Source organism: Ictalurus punctatus, chromosome 24 (assembly GCF_001660625.3).
Source record: "Ictalurus punctatus breed USDA103 chromosome 24, Coco_2.0, whole genome shotgun sequence".
NCBI lineage: Eukaryota > Metazoa > Chordata > Actinopteri > Siluriformes > Ictaluridae > Ictalurus > Ictalurus punctatus.
This window is the reverse complement of record NC_030439.2, coordinates 4,557,843-4,571,473: the sequence shown is the minus strand read 5'-3', so window position 1 is coordinate 4,571,473 and position 13,631 is coordinate 4,557,843. Positions and strand designations below refer to the sequence as shown.

The following is a 13,631-nucleotide window of genomic DNA, read 5'->3' as shown; positions in this document are numbered from 1 at the left end:
GAGAGAGCGCAGGGTGGAGGTGGGAATCAAGCCCCCAACCCCGGAGGTGCCCAACAGTGCTAACCACGTCAGCTAAATCAAAGTGCCTCCTAAATATTTTTATTCAAACATTTAAAAACAAAACAAAAGGAAAGCGAGGGAATTTGATTTGAAGTGATTTTAGCGTCATTGTGAATGAAGCCCTGGGTAAGTGCTAGGAGGTGAAACGAGGTGTCTGGCCCTTTAAGAGCGCGCGCTCTGGGGTGGCGCTTGCCTCCGCCACTGCTTCTTGATATTAATAGTGTTGGTGTCTTGAAACTGACGTAATGCTCGGAGTCTGAGGTCCTGACATGCGATAACGTTTCTGATACAGAACCGACATCACTGCAAGCAAACTATTTTATTCTTTCATTTTAAATCAAACTCGAGCGTTTAAAAATAAATCCTCCTCCTCCTCCTCCTCATCATCATCACACACTGATCCATAACCACTCTGGTCCTCAGTTGCACGCGAGCCTTTCGAAATCTTATATCCCTACCAAACAAAACACGAGAGCGGGAGACAAACATACTCCCCGAGATCAACAAACAAACACAAAGGGCGGCTCATGGTTTACGCCAAAAAGAAAAGGGCCACCATCTTCCACAGCACAAAAAGGCAAATGCGTGTTAAAATCAACAGGTAAGGATGAAATATAAAGCGAATCCACGCGATGAGCGTCGCGAGCACAGCACCCGCACAGCACTAAAACCGCGACACGCGCGCGCTTTACCGTCGCTGCTTTCCCTCGCGCGTGTTATGTAATGGTCAGGAGAGGACTCATGGGATTTCGCGAAATCAGTGGCGTGTTACTGTGCAGCGAAAACACAGGGAAGAGGCTCGGGTTTCACGCGGCGTTTTCTGGGCTGGTTTATTGGGTCAAACGCGTGAGAAATTGAAGCAGCAGCAGCAGCGGCGGCGGCGGCAGCGGGGTCACGTTCAGGCACGAGGAAGAAAACAACACGAGCTCCAGTAGGTTTGACTCCTTCTCTCCTTCTCATGGCTTTAAACACCCAGGAGTCCAGTGGATGTCTGTCCGACATGTGCTGAACACGGGCACCGGCCAGATCCAGGATTAATAATACATGCAGGTATTTGATCCGGGTTGTGATTCTTCACGGTGATGTGTTGAATTAGTGGGTTTATTTTGAAGTGTGATGTGTTAGATCTGTGCCGCAGCATGGACGCCTGTCTGTTCCTTATTGTTTGGACGGGAAAGGGAACGAGACAGGCTAGCTTCTAAGGTCCTTATCAGAATTGTGTCGGATTTGGGATGTTTTCGGTGTGTAAATGATGCGTTTAATGCTGCTTGGAGCTTAGCGGCTAACTTGAGAAACTTTCCGTAACTGATGTAAGATAAGAAAGCGCGTAGGCATGGCAACGTGCTCGAGGCTCGAGACCATTCGGCCGGCTGTGAGCTCGCGCTCCCCCCCCCTCTCTCTCTCCAAGTTTCTGAGAAAACTACTTCATTTTAAAACAAAACAAAATCCCGGTTTTGTTTTCTGTCTTATTGTTTTGATGGAAATGTCGGTTATTTGGGGGTTCGCACCGTCCTGGGCCACTATGTTCGTGATAGTGAGTGAAGTTTTGTGTAATTCATCGTGTTAGGATTCTGTGAGGAAGATGGAGAGCTAGTTTCTGAATGGCGGCTTTTATGTGTTTGTGTAAAGAAAATAAGAACGACATGACACGCCTAAAATACATGTTTTGAGTTTTATACAGTCGTTTGGTTGCTTTAAGGGCTTTCCCTGGCTAGTTTGTGGCACTATTCACAAATTTTCTTTTCAAGTCTTACCAACAGGGTTTGATCATAAACTAGCTCCAACTGCTTCAGTTGTTGACACTGCCAGGATTTTCCCTCACTCTAGCCTATTTGTTCACCTAATTAATAATAATAATAATAATAATAATAATAATAATAATAATAATAACATATTAACTAACAGTAATTACACACATTGCTTGTAAAAGTATGAGAAAGTTTCACTTGGTTGTGCTGTAAGTTTTCCTCTTCATTGGGGTTTTCTGCCCTTAAAAACAGACACAGGCATTATTGGTAAAGTGTGTGTGTGTGTGTGTGTGTGTGGGGCAAAAAGTGTTTTACTTTAACCTGAGATAAAAATATCACCCGCCTTTGTTTTAAAAACAAAACAAAACAAAACAAAACAAAAAAAATAACACACGACACTTTTAAGTATGAATGTCATGACACAAAATTCCCAGGCTGCTTCCAGTAGACGGCTCGGGCTGTTTCCTGTAAGCCGAGAAAGCGGGCACTCTGGGGCGGTCTGGAAATGATGCGCTCTCGGCCCGCTGCAAGGCGGCTTTCTTGTCAGTGAAAGTTTCTTAATGACAAAGGCCCGTGAAAAGCAACGGTGCTCATCATTCAGAGAGGAGAAGAGAGACTCACAACTGTAAACAAAAGTTTCAGATAGCGTCAGCGAGGATCCGCTGCTGTGTCATCTGTATTGTTCTGCAGTCACAGCTGTGCCAGCTTCACATAATGTGTGTGCTCTGTGTGTGTGTGTGTGTGTGTGTGTGTGTGTGAATAGTACATTAAAATATATATATATATATATATATATATATTTATATATATAATTCTTTTTTCTAGTTCAGCTGATGTGATGTTGTTTCCCTGAGACAACTTTCCACAAGTTCTACTGTTCTATTATTTCTCCTCTCAAGGTCTTTTCAGAGGTCCTATTGTGGACATTTAGTCCTCGCTGATCGTCTGCATGTGTTCAGATCAGCGTTTGTTGCACCGGCACGCCTTTTGAACCAGAAGAAAAAGATCTGCGTGAGTTGTCTGATAAGGGCCGTTTGAAGTGATTGAAACGGTCGAGGTAGATTTCAAATGTAAATGGGTGCGCATCTGCGAGCCCTTTGGGCGGGATGCAATAGATCAGCGCTGTATAGCGGAGAACTTTACGGCTGACAGATGAATTTGGGCCTCGGCGTTTGGAGAAAGTGCCAGCGGGGGGGCTCTCGCATTTGTTCTACACGGCTTTTGAGTTCGCACAACTTCTTTTTTGGCCTGGCTTCTTATCACAGCAAGATGAGCCTCACACTCTTGTCTCTTCCCTGCAGATTCATGTGTGTGTGCTCTTCAGTGAGAAGCTGTTGAGAGAAAGCAGCATTTGAGTTCATTTGATTTCTTTTCTGTTTGAAATGAAATAGCTACAATTGGCCTACTAAGTTTCGGCCTTGAGAGTGATGGAGAAAATACAGGTTCGTCTAATGAATCTTTTTTTTTTCTTTTTTTCCTTTTCCCTTTTCTCTGCATGAACGGATTTGTAAGTAGCTATTACATATTATGTGTTCAATAATAAGCACATTTTTTCATTTGTGTATTTGTGTTTGTGAAATTAAAGATGTTTTGAACATGAAGTATATACAGACGAACTCCAGAGAGGCTAGTATACGAAAACCAAAATTTCAACTTGAATGAGCAAAAAGTGGTCTTGAGAGAATAGCAGTGTGTATATATATATATATATATATATAATATTTCTCAATCCTTTCTAAATATTAAGCGTTTGTAATTGTGCTTCAGGGTTTTACGCACACTTTGTTTTCAAACCCATTTCAGCGCTCGGCAAATTGAAACCACTACAATAAGTAATTTCTAAAAATTAGTGTTGAAACTTCAGGATGAATCATTGCTGCTTTTATAGCACATCCTTTTTTTTTTTTTTTTTTTTTTTTTTTTTTTGGTGATTATTTAAACCTCAGTACGATGTGGTTAGGATCCTCAGATAACAGGTAACGGAAACTTGATTTTCGGTAAATGTCTTGCACACCGAAGTGTGCGGAGAAATAACAGTGCTCTGTGGTTTGTAAGATTCAAACTTTTTTTTTTTTTTTTTTTTTAAAAATTACACACTTGAGTCACCTCTTGTAGTGTTTTAACAACATGAGTCACCGTTTGAGCTAGCTTCCTTCGTCATTAATCTTGATTTTCTGTTTATTAATAACTTGATCTTTTCGAGACTTGTTGTTGACATATGTCGGCGTTTTCTCTAGCTGAAGTAACGTTCAGTTTGTTGTGGGATTAGACGGAAGTTTGCTGAAGTGAAATGCGGACCGAACCCAAAGTTTGTTTATTTTTTTCTTGAAATAAACGGTATTGATATTTGGCCCAGGGGATCATCATCATCATCATCATCATCATCATCATCATCATCATCATCATCATCCTAGTGACCTTTCACTCTCTACAGGTGATTCAGCAGGTGACTCTGTTACCGAGACTGATGTTGATGTTTTATCAACGGCTCAGGAATTAGAGCAGTTTACGTCTTGTAAGAAAAAAATAAATCTAGATTAGTTTGCTAGAGTTTTTGTTCAGCAGAGTTGTTTAAAGTTAGGAAACTTGTTTGTCGCTATCTTGCTGAAGTGGTTATTTTTCCTGGTGGTGTATTATTTTCACTTCTGTATTAAGTTTGTGTGTGTGTGTGTGTGTGTGTGTGTGTGTTTTAATTGAAATCCTGGTTCTCACTGTGTTTTCAGCCCACAATGAATATAGATTTTATATAAATTTGTAGATAGGTGTTGTCTTTTTTTGTGGTTTAAATATGGGCAACCTTTGCTTTTTTTTTAAAAAAAAAACAAAAAACCTTGAACTACTTTGTTTAGTAAACGTTTTGTTATTAAGGCTAGAGAGTCCATTCATATGGTCCTCAATAATAATAATAATAATAATAATAGGAGTGAATATATTGATGTTTTGCTGTGTAAAAGGCAGCAGGGTGGTGTGTTTGTGTAAGGGGTGAACGTGTTAAGTCCGACAGCAGCAGTGTTATGAGTGCAGCGGGTCTCTATGTTGGGTAGTTTTTAATGGAGTCGTTTCCAGAAGCGTTTCACTTTGAGAGTCGTTCCGTGAGGGGAACCGCCTCGCGCGCTGCGCTCTCGCTGATCGTCTGGGAAACTTTGTTGTAACTTTGGGAAACTTCTGGAAGTACCCGCTCCTATCTGTCTGACTCCGCCGTAGCGAAATCCGTGCCATCGCGACGCACGGCCTCGGCTCCTCCGGAACAGCGATGAGTCAGTTTAGCCTTCTCCGCTTTCTTCGCTTTCTTCAGCGCTGGTGTGTGTTCCCTTACCGCACGTTTTCAGTTTTTCTTTTCTCTCTCTCTCTCTCTCTCTCTCTCTTTCTTTTACACCCCCCCCTCCACCACCCCCCTCCCCTCCCCTCCTCTTGCCTTTGTGGTCGAGTGTTCCTTTTCCATCTGTGTGGTCTGGAGACTTGTGTTGTGGCTATAGCATAGGCTTCTACATTGTTCAAGACAGGTCGGACAGAATGAGTCGGAGCGAAGGAGGAGTTGGAGGGAGGACTGGAGGAGTTTTCCTTGAGAATGTTTGTTTTCCTGTTTCCAATTTGGTCGGCCAGAGGGCCTGTTCTGTCAGAGCTCCCATTCACGGAACCTGCTGCGAGGATGCCTGACTACGCCATACACAACCGCCCGCGTTCTCTGGATGTTTATTGCGGTCGCTGTGTTGCATTTATCACAACGATGCTCTTTGAGTTTATCCAAAGTTGTTGTTCTCTGTTTGCCCGTCATCTGGTTATCCTTACGGTAGGCCGCGCAGATTTTCTTTCCGTACGTGTGTAGGAGTAGAAGAGCTGCATGTGTGCATTTATCCTGTGACGTACAGTACGCGTACAGTAAATTGCCGGTCAGTGTCGGAGAGTTTGTATCGTGTGCGTCTGCGCCCGGCGTCGTAGTGCTCTCATCTAATCCTTGTTTGTATCTGTGTGTTTGGAGTCAGGCTTTGCAGTAATCGAGAAGAGAGAGCAGTGTGATGTGGCCCCGACTCTCATCCAGGATCATCTGTGAGAACCCCTGAAGAGGACGCAAAGGAAGGACACCACGTTTTGTGAGCAAACGAATGTGGAGACAGGACGCCAAAAGTGAACTCTGCTCACGCTGATGGAAACAATGGAATAAAATTGGAAAAGCAGCATGGACGTGGAATAAAGGATATCTCAGAGGCAGGCCAAGGGCTTTGGATGTTCTGCCAACTCTGAAATCTGCCTCCTGTGGATGTGGTGCTGATAATGCTCTAACCCAATGCTCAGCAGAGGTACGTACACGCATCAATACGTGCTAGGAAACTGCAGGGATTTTACACCAGGCATATCGTCTCGTCCTGTACCAGCGACTGCTGGGTTTCTCTCAGGCGCGTGTAATTTTATAGCAGGGACCGACCGACCGACCAATCAAAAACGTCCTTATTTTATTTCACTAAAACTTAAACGTTATCATCACGGCAGGCTGAAGAGAGGTATTGTAACGCGAGCTTCTCCGGGCTTTGCTACATTTCTCATACATTTCTCACGTCTATCCAACCATCATGCTTATTAATACACCGCCTTTTGATCCTGAATACACCGCTTCACCTTTCAGTCAGGGTTTCCGGTTTCGATCCAGCGTGACGTCGTAGGTCACCGAAGCCTCACGATTTTCCAGTCGAACTTTTTCCCCTCCCAGACGTGTTAAAAACGATTCGCAGTTTGAACAGCGTGACATTTAATACCACCCTTGAAAATCATGACAAATATACACGTGACATTATCATTGCCAGATTTGTCCCTGCAGAGCGGAGGAGTTCATGACGCCAAGTGGCGTCTTGCTGTCGTTAGTTTTAATGACGTGACACGTATCGACACGCATATTTAACACCTGACTTTTCTTTTTGTCTTTTTTTTTTTCCTTTCTTTCTTTTTTTTTTTTTAGTTTTTAAAATCCGTGCTATTTTTCTCCGTTTGGAAGTTGACGTGTGCCTGCATGCCGTTTGAGCTATTTAATTAGAATGCAACGTCATCACTGTTTTACAGAACTAGTCCATCGGCGTAAAAGTAATCTGACGTGATCTGACGTTTCGAGTGGAGCGCGGTTTTATCTGTCGACATCTGGACACGTGTTTCTCGCTATAGTGGAACTAACGATGCAAAAGCAACGCGCGTAGAAATCCGGTAATGTTATTAGGTTCTGAAAACGGTCGCATACTTTGGAGCGGCGACAGAGGCCGATGCTAAATAAAGCAACGTGAAGAAAGGTCATAGCTGACCGCTTTTCTCCGGTGCGGACGTGCATATTAAACACCCCGTAATGAGCGGCGATTACGAGATCCTCACTTTGTTAACGCTGCAGAAATAGAGGCTTCACAGATGTGCCATGCGATTTCAGCATATTCGTGTAATGTTAAACACATGCCGTTTCTTTCCCAGGCCGGCTTTCGAAATCAAAATCGCTGCTTTTTTTAACGCTCGCAATTACCGCCCGTGGTCCCGACTGGGAAACGTGCTCGAGCAGACGCTTTTGTTAAGTCTCGCGAGTTGTGCGAGGGATCCTGAGAGGGAGTATCGAGATTAACCCTCGGCGGATCTCTCGCTCATGCGGTCCTACAAAAGGCGCTAAGGTCAAAGGTGACCTGACATCTTTAACTGCTGAGATGAAGGCTTAGAGGCCCCTGGTATCTCCTGTTAAATAGCATTGTGCTTTTTTTTTTTCCTTTTTTTTTTTTTTTTTTCTCTTTCAATAGTCGAGCAGAAAAGCTTTGATATTTTCCCTGTCAATCAGCTGCTTGTTTTTGTTCCGACGTTAACGCTCCTTCACACGCCGCGAGAAGTAATTCAGATTTAAGGCGGTGTGAAATTTCCCTTTTCCTTACAGACTTCACTGCTATCGGTTTAACATTTAAAGGAAAGAACTTTTTTTTTTTTTTTTTTTACTCAGAATGTAAAGTTGCCTTATGTAATAAACGTATAGTGGAGTTTTTATATCGTAGAAAATAAGGAACAGGATGTTCTGATGTGACGTGATGTGATGAACTGAACGGGACAGAGCAGCACACACAGCACTTTTGATCAGCCTTTGTTTTTACACGCATGTGAAATTCTTGAATAATTATTAATAATAATGATAATAAATAAAAAATGCGGACACCTGCTTTAGCCAGCTAGGTTTAGATCGGTGTCCAGCGTCGCATCTTTTAAACCTGAGATGTGTCGTGGTCGGTACTGGGAGTCATTTTTATACACGATTCACGATTTGAATACTCGGTTCAGGATTCGAGCTTTTTTTTTTTTTTAATATTCGTGCGACCGCCTTCTTTATCCTTTCAGGTATGTTGAATGTGTTTCATGAATGCAGTTCATGCAGAACTCTCGTGTGCCTTAATGAGTTAGTATCGAACGTCTTGTCTGTAACCTTGAGCTGTACAACCTCGACGTGCTCTGAGTGCTTCAGGTGTGTGTGCTCATGTAAACTACGCCGTGACAGCGTATCCAGAGCGACAGTGCGAAAACCCGTCCCGTAAAATTCGTTTCAGAGTCTGAAGTTTACAAATCTTGCATCGGTCCGTGTCGTAGCTGAGGTGCTCAGGCATTTCCGGGCTAGGTTTCTGGGCACTCCGTTGATGTGTTACGCAATGCCGTTGAAAAAGACAAACACGAGTCGGAGAGTATAACAGTGCAGCAAGCTGTCAACTCTACATCGGTACATCGTAGTCTGGATACGAAAGTCCGCTTTCATCCGAATTTCGGATTCCGACGCTGGGTTTTTAGTTAACCGGCTAAGCCGTCAGGACCGAGAGCCGTCACTTGTCAGGATGCTTAACGAGGCAGCGCGCGTGCTGTAGTCTAGCTCTTCTGCTAACGGGCCGGGAGTGCAGGAAGTGAAGTAAATATGAAGTATGTGACAGTACTGAGGTTGGATGTGGTGAATAAAGTCAACCTGCAGAAGAGGAAAGACGAGAAGGCTGATCTGCCAGCCAATTATGCCCACGTTCTCCCTCCATGCAAGCCATCTTCTCCCCCTAATCCCAAACCGCCCCGGCGTCCAAATAACATAATTAGATAGAGCACATAAAAACGATCCTGGGCCGCTGATAGAATGCAAGATAAAGGAGCAATTCATCGCGTCGCGCTGGTTGACTGCGGTCCTGTTTTTTTTAGTGGATTGTTTCCGTGAGGCCTGCAGCATATGGTGGTGGAAAAAGGGCCGTGAAAAGGGGCTATAGAAGAGGGGGCTGGACGCAGCGGAGCTGCAAAAACAAAACGCTGTGAATCGACCCTGGCTAAATGGAGGGGTAATGGCGGACACCGCATACTCAGGGGTTGTTTATTTAAAAAGCCAAGCTGCATTAATCAACGTCCTCATCACCGGCTCTGGCAGAGTGAATAATGTGCCGGTTATTTTTTTCCACACCCGGTTTTCTCTTTGAATGTTTGCTAATACAAAACATTGTTCACACTTTGAGCGATGTCTGTACGGTGTGTACTGCGCCGCCGGTTGGCCGCTCAGAACCAGCTGTGGAGCTGCCAGTTCGGTGCGGACCTTCTGCTTTTCTTAAAAGATGCGGCTCGTTTTGCTTGTCGCAAAAAGACCTTCCTTCCAGTGATCTCGTGACCAAGCGGTCACCTTGACGAGACCGTCACTGCTTGGGATATTTGCATTCCGCTCCGAGACCTTGCGTTGTAAGCCCCGGCGTGTGAACTTCAGTTTTTTGAATAGTAAACCGAGGAGAGTGTCATGTATCCAGGCTGTGTCTTTGGCAAACGGAAACAAGGACCTTTTAAAGATCTCTCCGTTTGTTTAGCCGAAGCCCCAGAGGGTTCCCATCCTAGGCCCCCTTCTCCTGAGGCTATCAGATGTTTCCCTTCTACAAGGAGGGCAATTCACAAATGTAGGTGTTGTTACAACACGGATGAGACAACAGGCATCGTGTCGAACAGTGGTCCCTCTCGCTGTAAAGACCGCGTCGCTCGGCCGATTAAGGCGATCAGATAAAGGTCTAACAGGAGGCGAGACGTCTTTCTAACAGAGCAGGACACTCGTTCTTTTTCTGCTGTGATTGTGGTTACAGGCAGGTCGATTTGTTACGTGATCGGGAAAGGGATCGACCGGAACGGGGTGTTTCCGTCGGTTTATCTTACTGAGGAACAACACTAACTTGCTGGGGAATTATTCTGACTTATTCTCATTAAGCTCCCGCAGACCTACAGCTAGCCAACTACGGCCGTTTCCATCTTCCCACAGCCGTCAGGACAGGAGGACAGGAAGGCTGCGGATATTCTGCTTCGTAAAACTCGACATCGGAGTGTTGAGCAGGCCTATTCCCGTCTCCCGGCCTGAACCCCGCAGGCTGCACTTCGTCTCTGTCAAGGGGGGGAGATGGTGAACGAGGAGCTCCTCGGACCTCCCTCCCCTCCTCTCCCCACCGAAGAGTTATGGGCCACGGAGCAGAGCCCAGAGCCGGTCCCCCGGCCATGGCGCTCGCCACAATCAGCACCTATTATGGTCAATGGGCCCAGGGGCCTGTCAGGTCCCGCTGCCTTTTTGATTCACCGCTCCAGTCAGATTCCGCCCGCAGTCCCCGGCCTTTTCTTCACTGTGTCCTTAACTTCCAGATAGCAGATAAAATATCCATAAACAGCACTTGAAAGAGAATGTAAATGTTTATAGGCTTCCTGCAAGACTTATCTGATATTGTTCTTATTTATACGTCAGGGCTTGTACATCTCGAGGCGGACGGGACCGACCCGAATCGGAGCCAAATGGCTTTAAGTGCTGCCTCGGCGCAGCTTTTGCCAGCGGGGGAGGTTTTTAAGTGGACAGTTGGACGGTGGAGGAGCTAGCCGGTGACACCAGGATGGAAAGAATGCATAGACAATACAACATTGATTCCTTTCAGCTCCCCGTCACTGCTGCCAAACGATCAGTGAGATTTCACCTTGCGAAGCCCACTGACTGCAGCTTAGCGCGTGTGGGCGAACTTTCACAGGTTACACCACCAGAAAAGTCATTTTCGGGCCTTTTTTCATTTCAGGCAAGTTATTACACACACACACACACACACACACACACACATATATATCACATCATATCAGGCTAAAAGGTAAGCTACTTCAGCTCGAGCTCTCGGGGGCTGAACAGCGCTCAAACGCACACCGATTTCCCTGAGAGTTGAGCCACGCAGTAAATCAGCGCCGCCGGCCCGGAGCGCTCCTGCTAACTGCGGCATGCAGATCGCCTGGGTAGGAGGCAGTCCTGTCGAGAGCGGGGTGTCGACGTAGGCGGAAGGATCACACCATAACGTTGCCATCAGTCTCATATTGATGAGTCGGTACATGTCCTAAGCCTGGAGAGCTCCACTCACACTAACAGGCACGGCGCAGACCCGAATGGGTTTTACACAAGCACACACACACACACACACATTTCTCATTACTTCCGGGATAATTGAATTTTAACCAGGGCTTCCTCTCACGCATGTATTTACTTGTAAACAGTTATCATTACTGTCTGAGGTATGAATCATCATTATAAGAATAAAACCAACCGAAATATGCAAGACTTTCGTTACGTAATATCGCATATCGGTCAGATTAGTTTTAAAGTGTGTGTGTGTGTGTGTCTGTGTGGGGGGGGGGGGGGGGGGGGGGGGGGGGGGGGGGGGGGGGGGCTGCAGGGGGGAATGAGAAAGCTTTTGGAAGAAATGGTCTACGTCCCTGTCCATCTGCTAGGCAGATATTGTGGTGATATTAGCTGTGACCCCAGAGTGTGTTTTCTTTTCCTCATTAACTATGAATTTCTGAAGGCATAAATGAGATTCTTTATTTATTTGATTGTTAAACGGAAGGTGATTTCTCTCTCTCTCTCTCTGTCTCTCTCAGTATTCAAGTAGAACATTTCAGCATCCCACACTGAGTCTGTGCAATTAAGAATGATGAAATAAAGATATGGAGAAAAAAAAAAAAAATTGCTGAAAAAACCCCCCAGAAACACACAGCATGCGAACGAGCCGTGGAGCTGAACCGGGATGGGCGTATGAATCAGGACGTTCCCATGATAAGCAAGACACTCGTGCGTGCTTTGTTGTTACAGCTATTATAGATGGTATAGCACAGGGTGTGGCCGTTTTATCAAACATGCTAGGATGACTAATCAGTCCTAGGGCTACAAGGCATATGAAAGGATAATCTTTGTACAAAGCAAATACTGGAATCTTGTAAAACCAGTGGGAAGCCCTTTTTTTTTTTAACGCCCTGGAAACGCCAAACAGTTCCCTCGAAGCGCTCGACTCGAATTCCTGGCTTTAATGGTGCATTTGCGTATTTGATGAAAAGGCGTTCGAGGTCCGGAGGTGTTCATGCGGTGTGAGGGGGTCCGAGAGGCGAAGAGGGGGGAAACAACCCAGAGCGTACACACAGGAGAAGCGATACAGGCCGGGCGGACTGGATGTTTATCACGCCCGTATCCGATAACAAGGCAAGTGTCTTCTCTTTGGAGTATTTCTCTCAAGTTATCGGTGTCGAAAATCTGCCAGCGGATACGTGCAGGGTGTTCGATAAAAGCCGAGTGAATGTGACGGGTGGTGTGTGTGTGTGGGGGGGGGCGCTCTTAAATCTAAATAAGCCCCGAGAGGAAATTCGACATGATGAGAAATCTGGTTTGTTTGGCTGTAAAGTTATTCCTTCAAACCAGCAGCTCCGTGACATGTCGTGATGCAGGTGTAGCGTACAGCTGTGGGATACTATGCAAATATTTTGCCTAAGGTGCCGGTTGGACAGTCGCAGGCCTGATTTTCCTGACTCCAACGCTGCTTCAGCTAAGATCTAATCACACCGGAGAAAGCTTGAGAACACAGAGGCATAAGAGAGCAAATTAGCTCACACTGACACCAGTCCTTATCATTACTCACTCACTTACACACACACACACACACACACACACACAGCTGTGTCTCTTGTGAATCCTGCTTTGAGTTAAATGCCGAAGAACGCCGCTTCTAAATCCCCCGGGGTTAAACCCGCCCGGACGTCCAGGGTTCTTTCTCACCCGTGCGATCCGGTCCGCGCGCGAACTTCGCCCGTTCCGCCGGAAACTATTTGAACACCGTTTGAATTCTCATAGCAAAACAAACTAGATCTTCTTTCCCGGAAGGTGTTTTTGTCTGTACTGCAGGAGGCACTCGATATGAAAACGGGACCGAATAAGTGTCCCAGGCCGATCTACGGAGCGATCCTTCCGCGTCTTTAGACGGCCGTACGAACGGCGAACGGTCCGACAGTCAGAAAGTCTGACGTCGGCGTAGCTCGTTTGCAGCAGGGGATCATTAGGCCTTCCGCGGTTGGATATCGAAACAGTGTCGCGTCGGGAATGTCGCGCAGGTTCGAGCGTCACGCTCCACCCCGTAAGCGAATGAAAGAGAGCGTCGCGCGGATCCCGGGTTACGTGGTAAATGTAAAGTTTGATCGGAGTGATAAAGGCGATAGAGACGTTAACAGGGCGGGAATGAATTAACACACAGCACCGAGGACGCTATCGGCCCGGCTTCCTTCCCACGTTCACGCCGCGAACGCTTTATTCAACATGACATGACACCGATCTCGGACATGAACGCAGGATACAACTTGTCTTGAATCACTCCGCTGTTACGCCTCTGATGTTTTGCATTTCTTGGCAACAGCAGCTCGCGGAGAGTCAGCTCAGCTACAGAGAGGATGTCAGATCAGGATCAGAGCTTTGACACCGGTATGTATTGAAATCTGGGGGGAATAAACCTGACTAAAGGAGTAAATAAATATGGAATCAATATTTAT

The 13,631-nt window shown here is 45.8% G+C and overlaps 1 protein-coding gene across 6 annotated transcripts in view; it reads left to right on the top strand.

Annotated features, from left to right (window-relative positions):
• Positions 1 to 289: 289 nt before the first annotated feature.
• trps1 (trichorhinophalangeal syndrome I) overlaps positions 290 to 13,631 on the top strand; it is a 108,730-nt gene continuing 95,388 nt past the window's right edge. Inside the window, exons 1-2 of one of the 6 annotated variants that reach the window (XM_047150673.2) lie at positions 290 to 661; positions 5,792 to 6,106. In XM_047150673.2, the coding sequence (XP_047006629.1) occupies positions 6,094 to 6,106 (13 nt within the window). In that variant the 5' untranslated portion in view covers positions 290 to 661; positions 5,792 to 6,093. The other 5 variants (XM_017454823.3, XM_047150672.2, XM_047150674.2 and 2 more) reach the window with 5 other exon arrangements.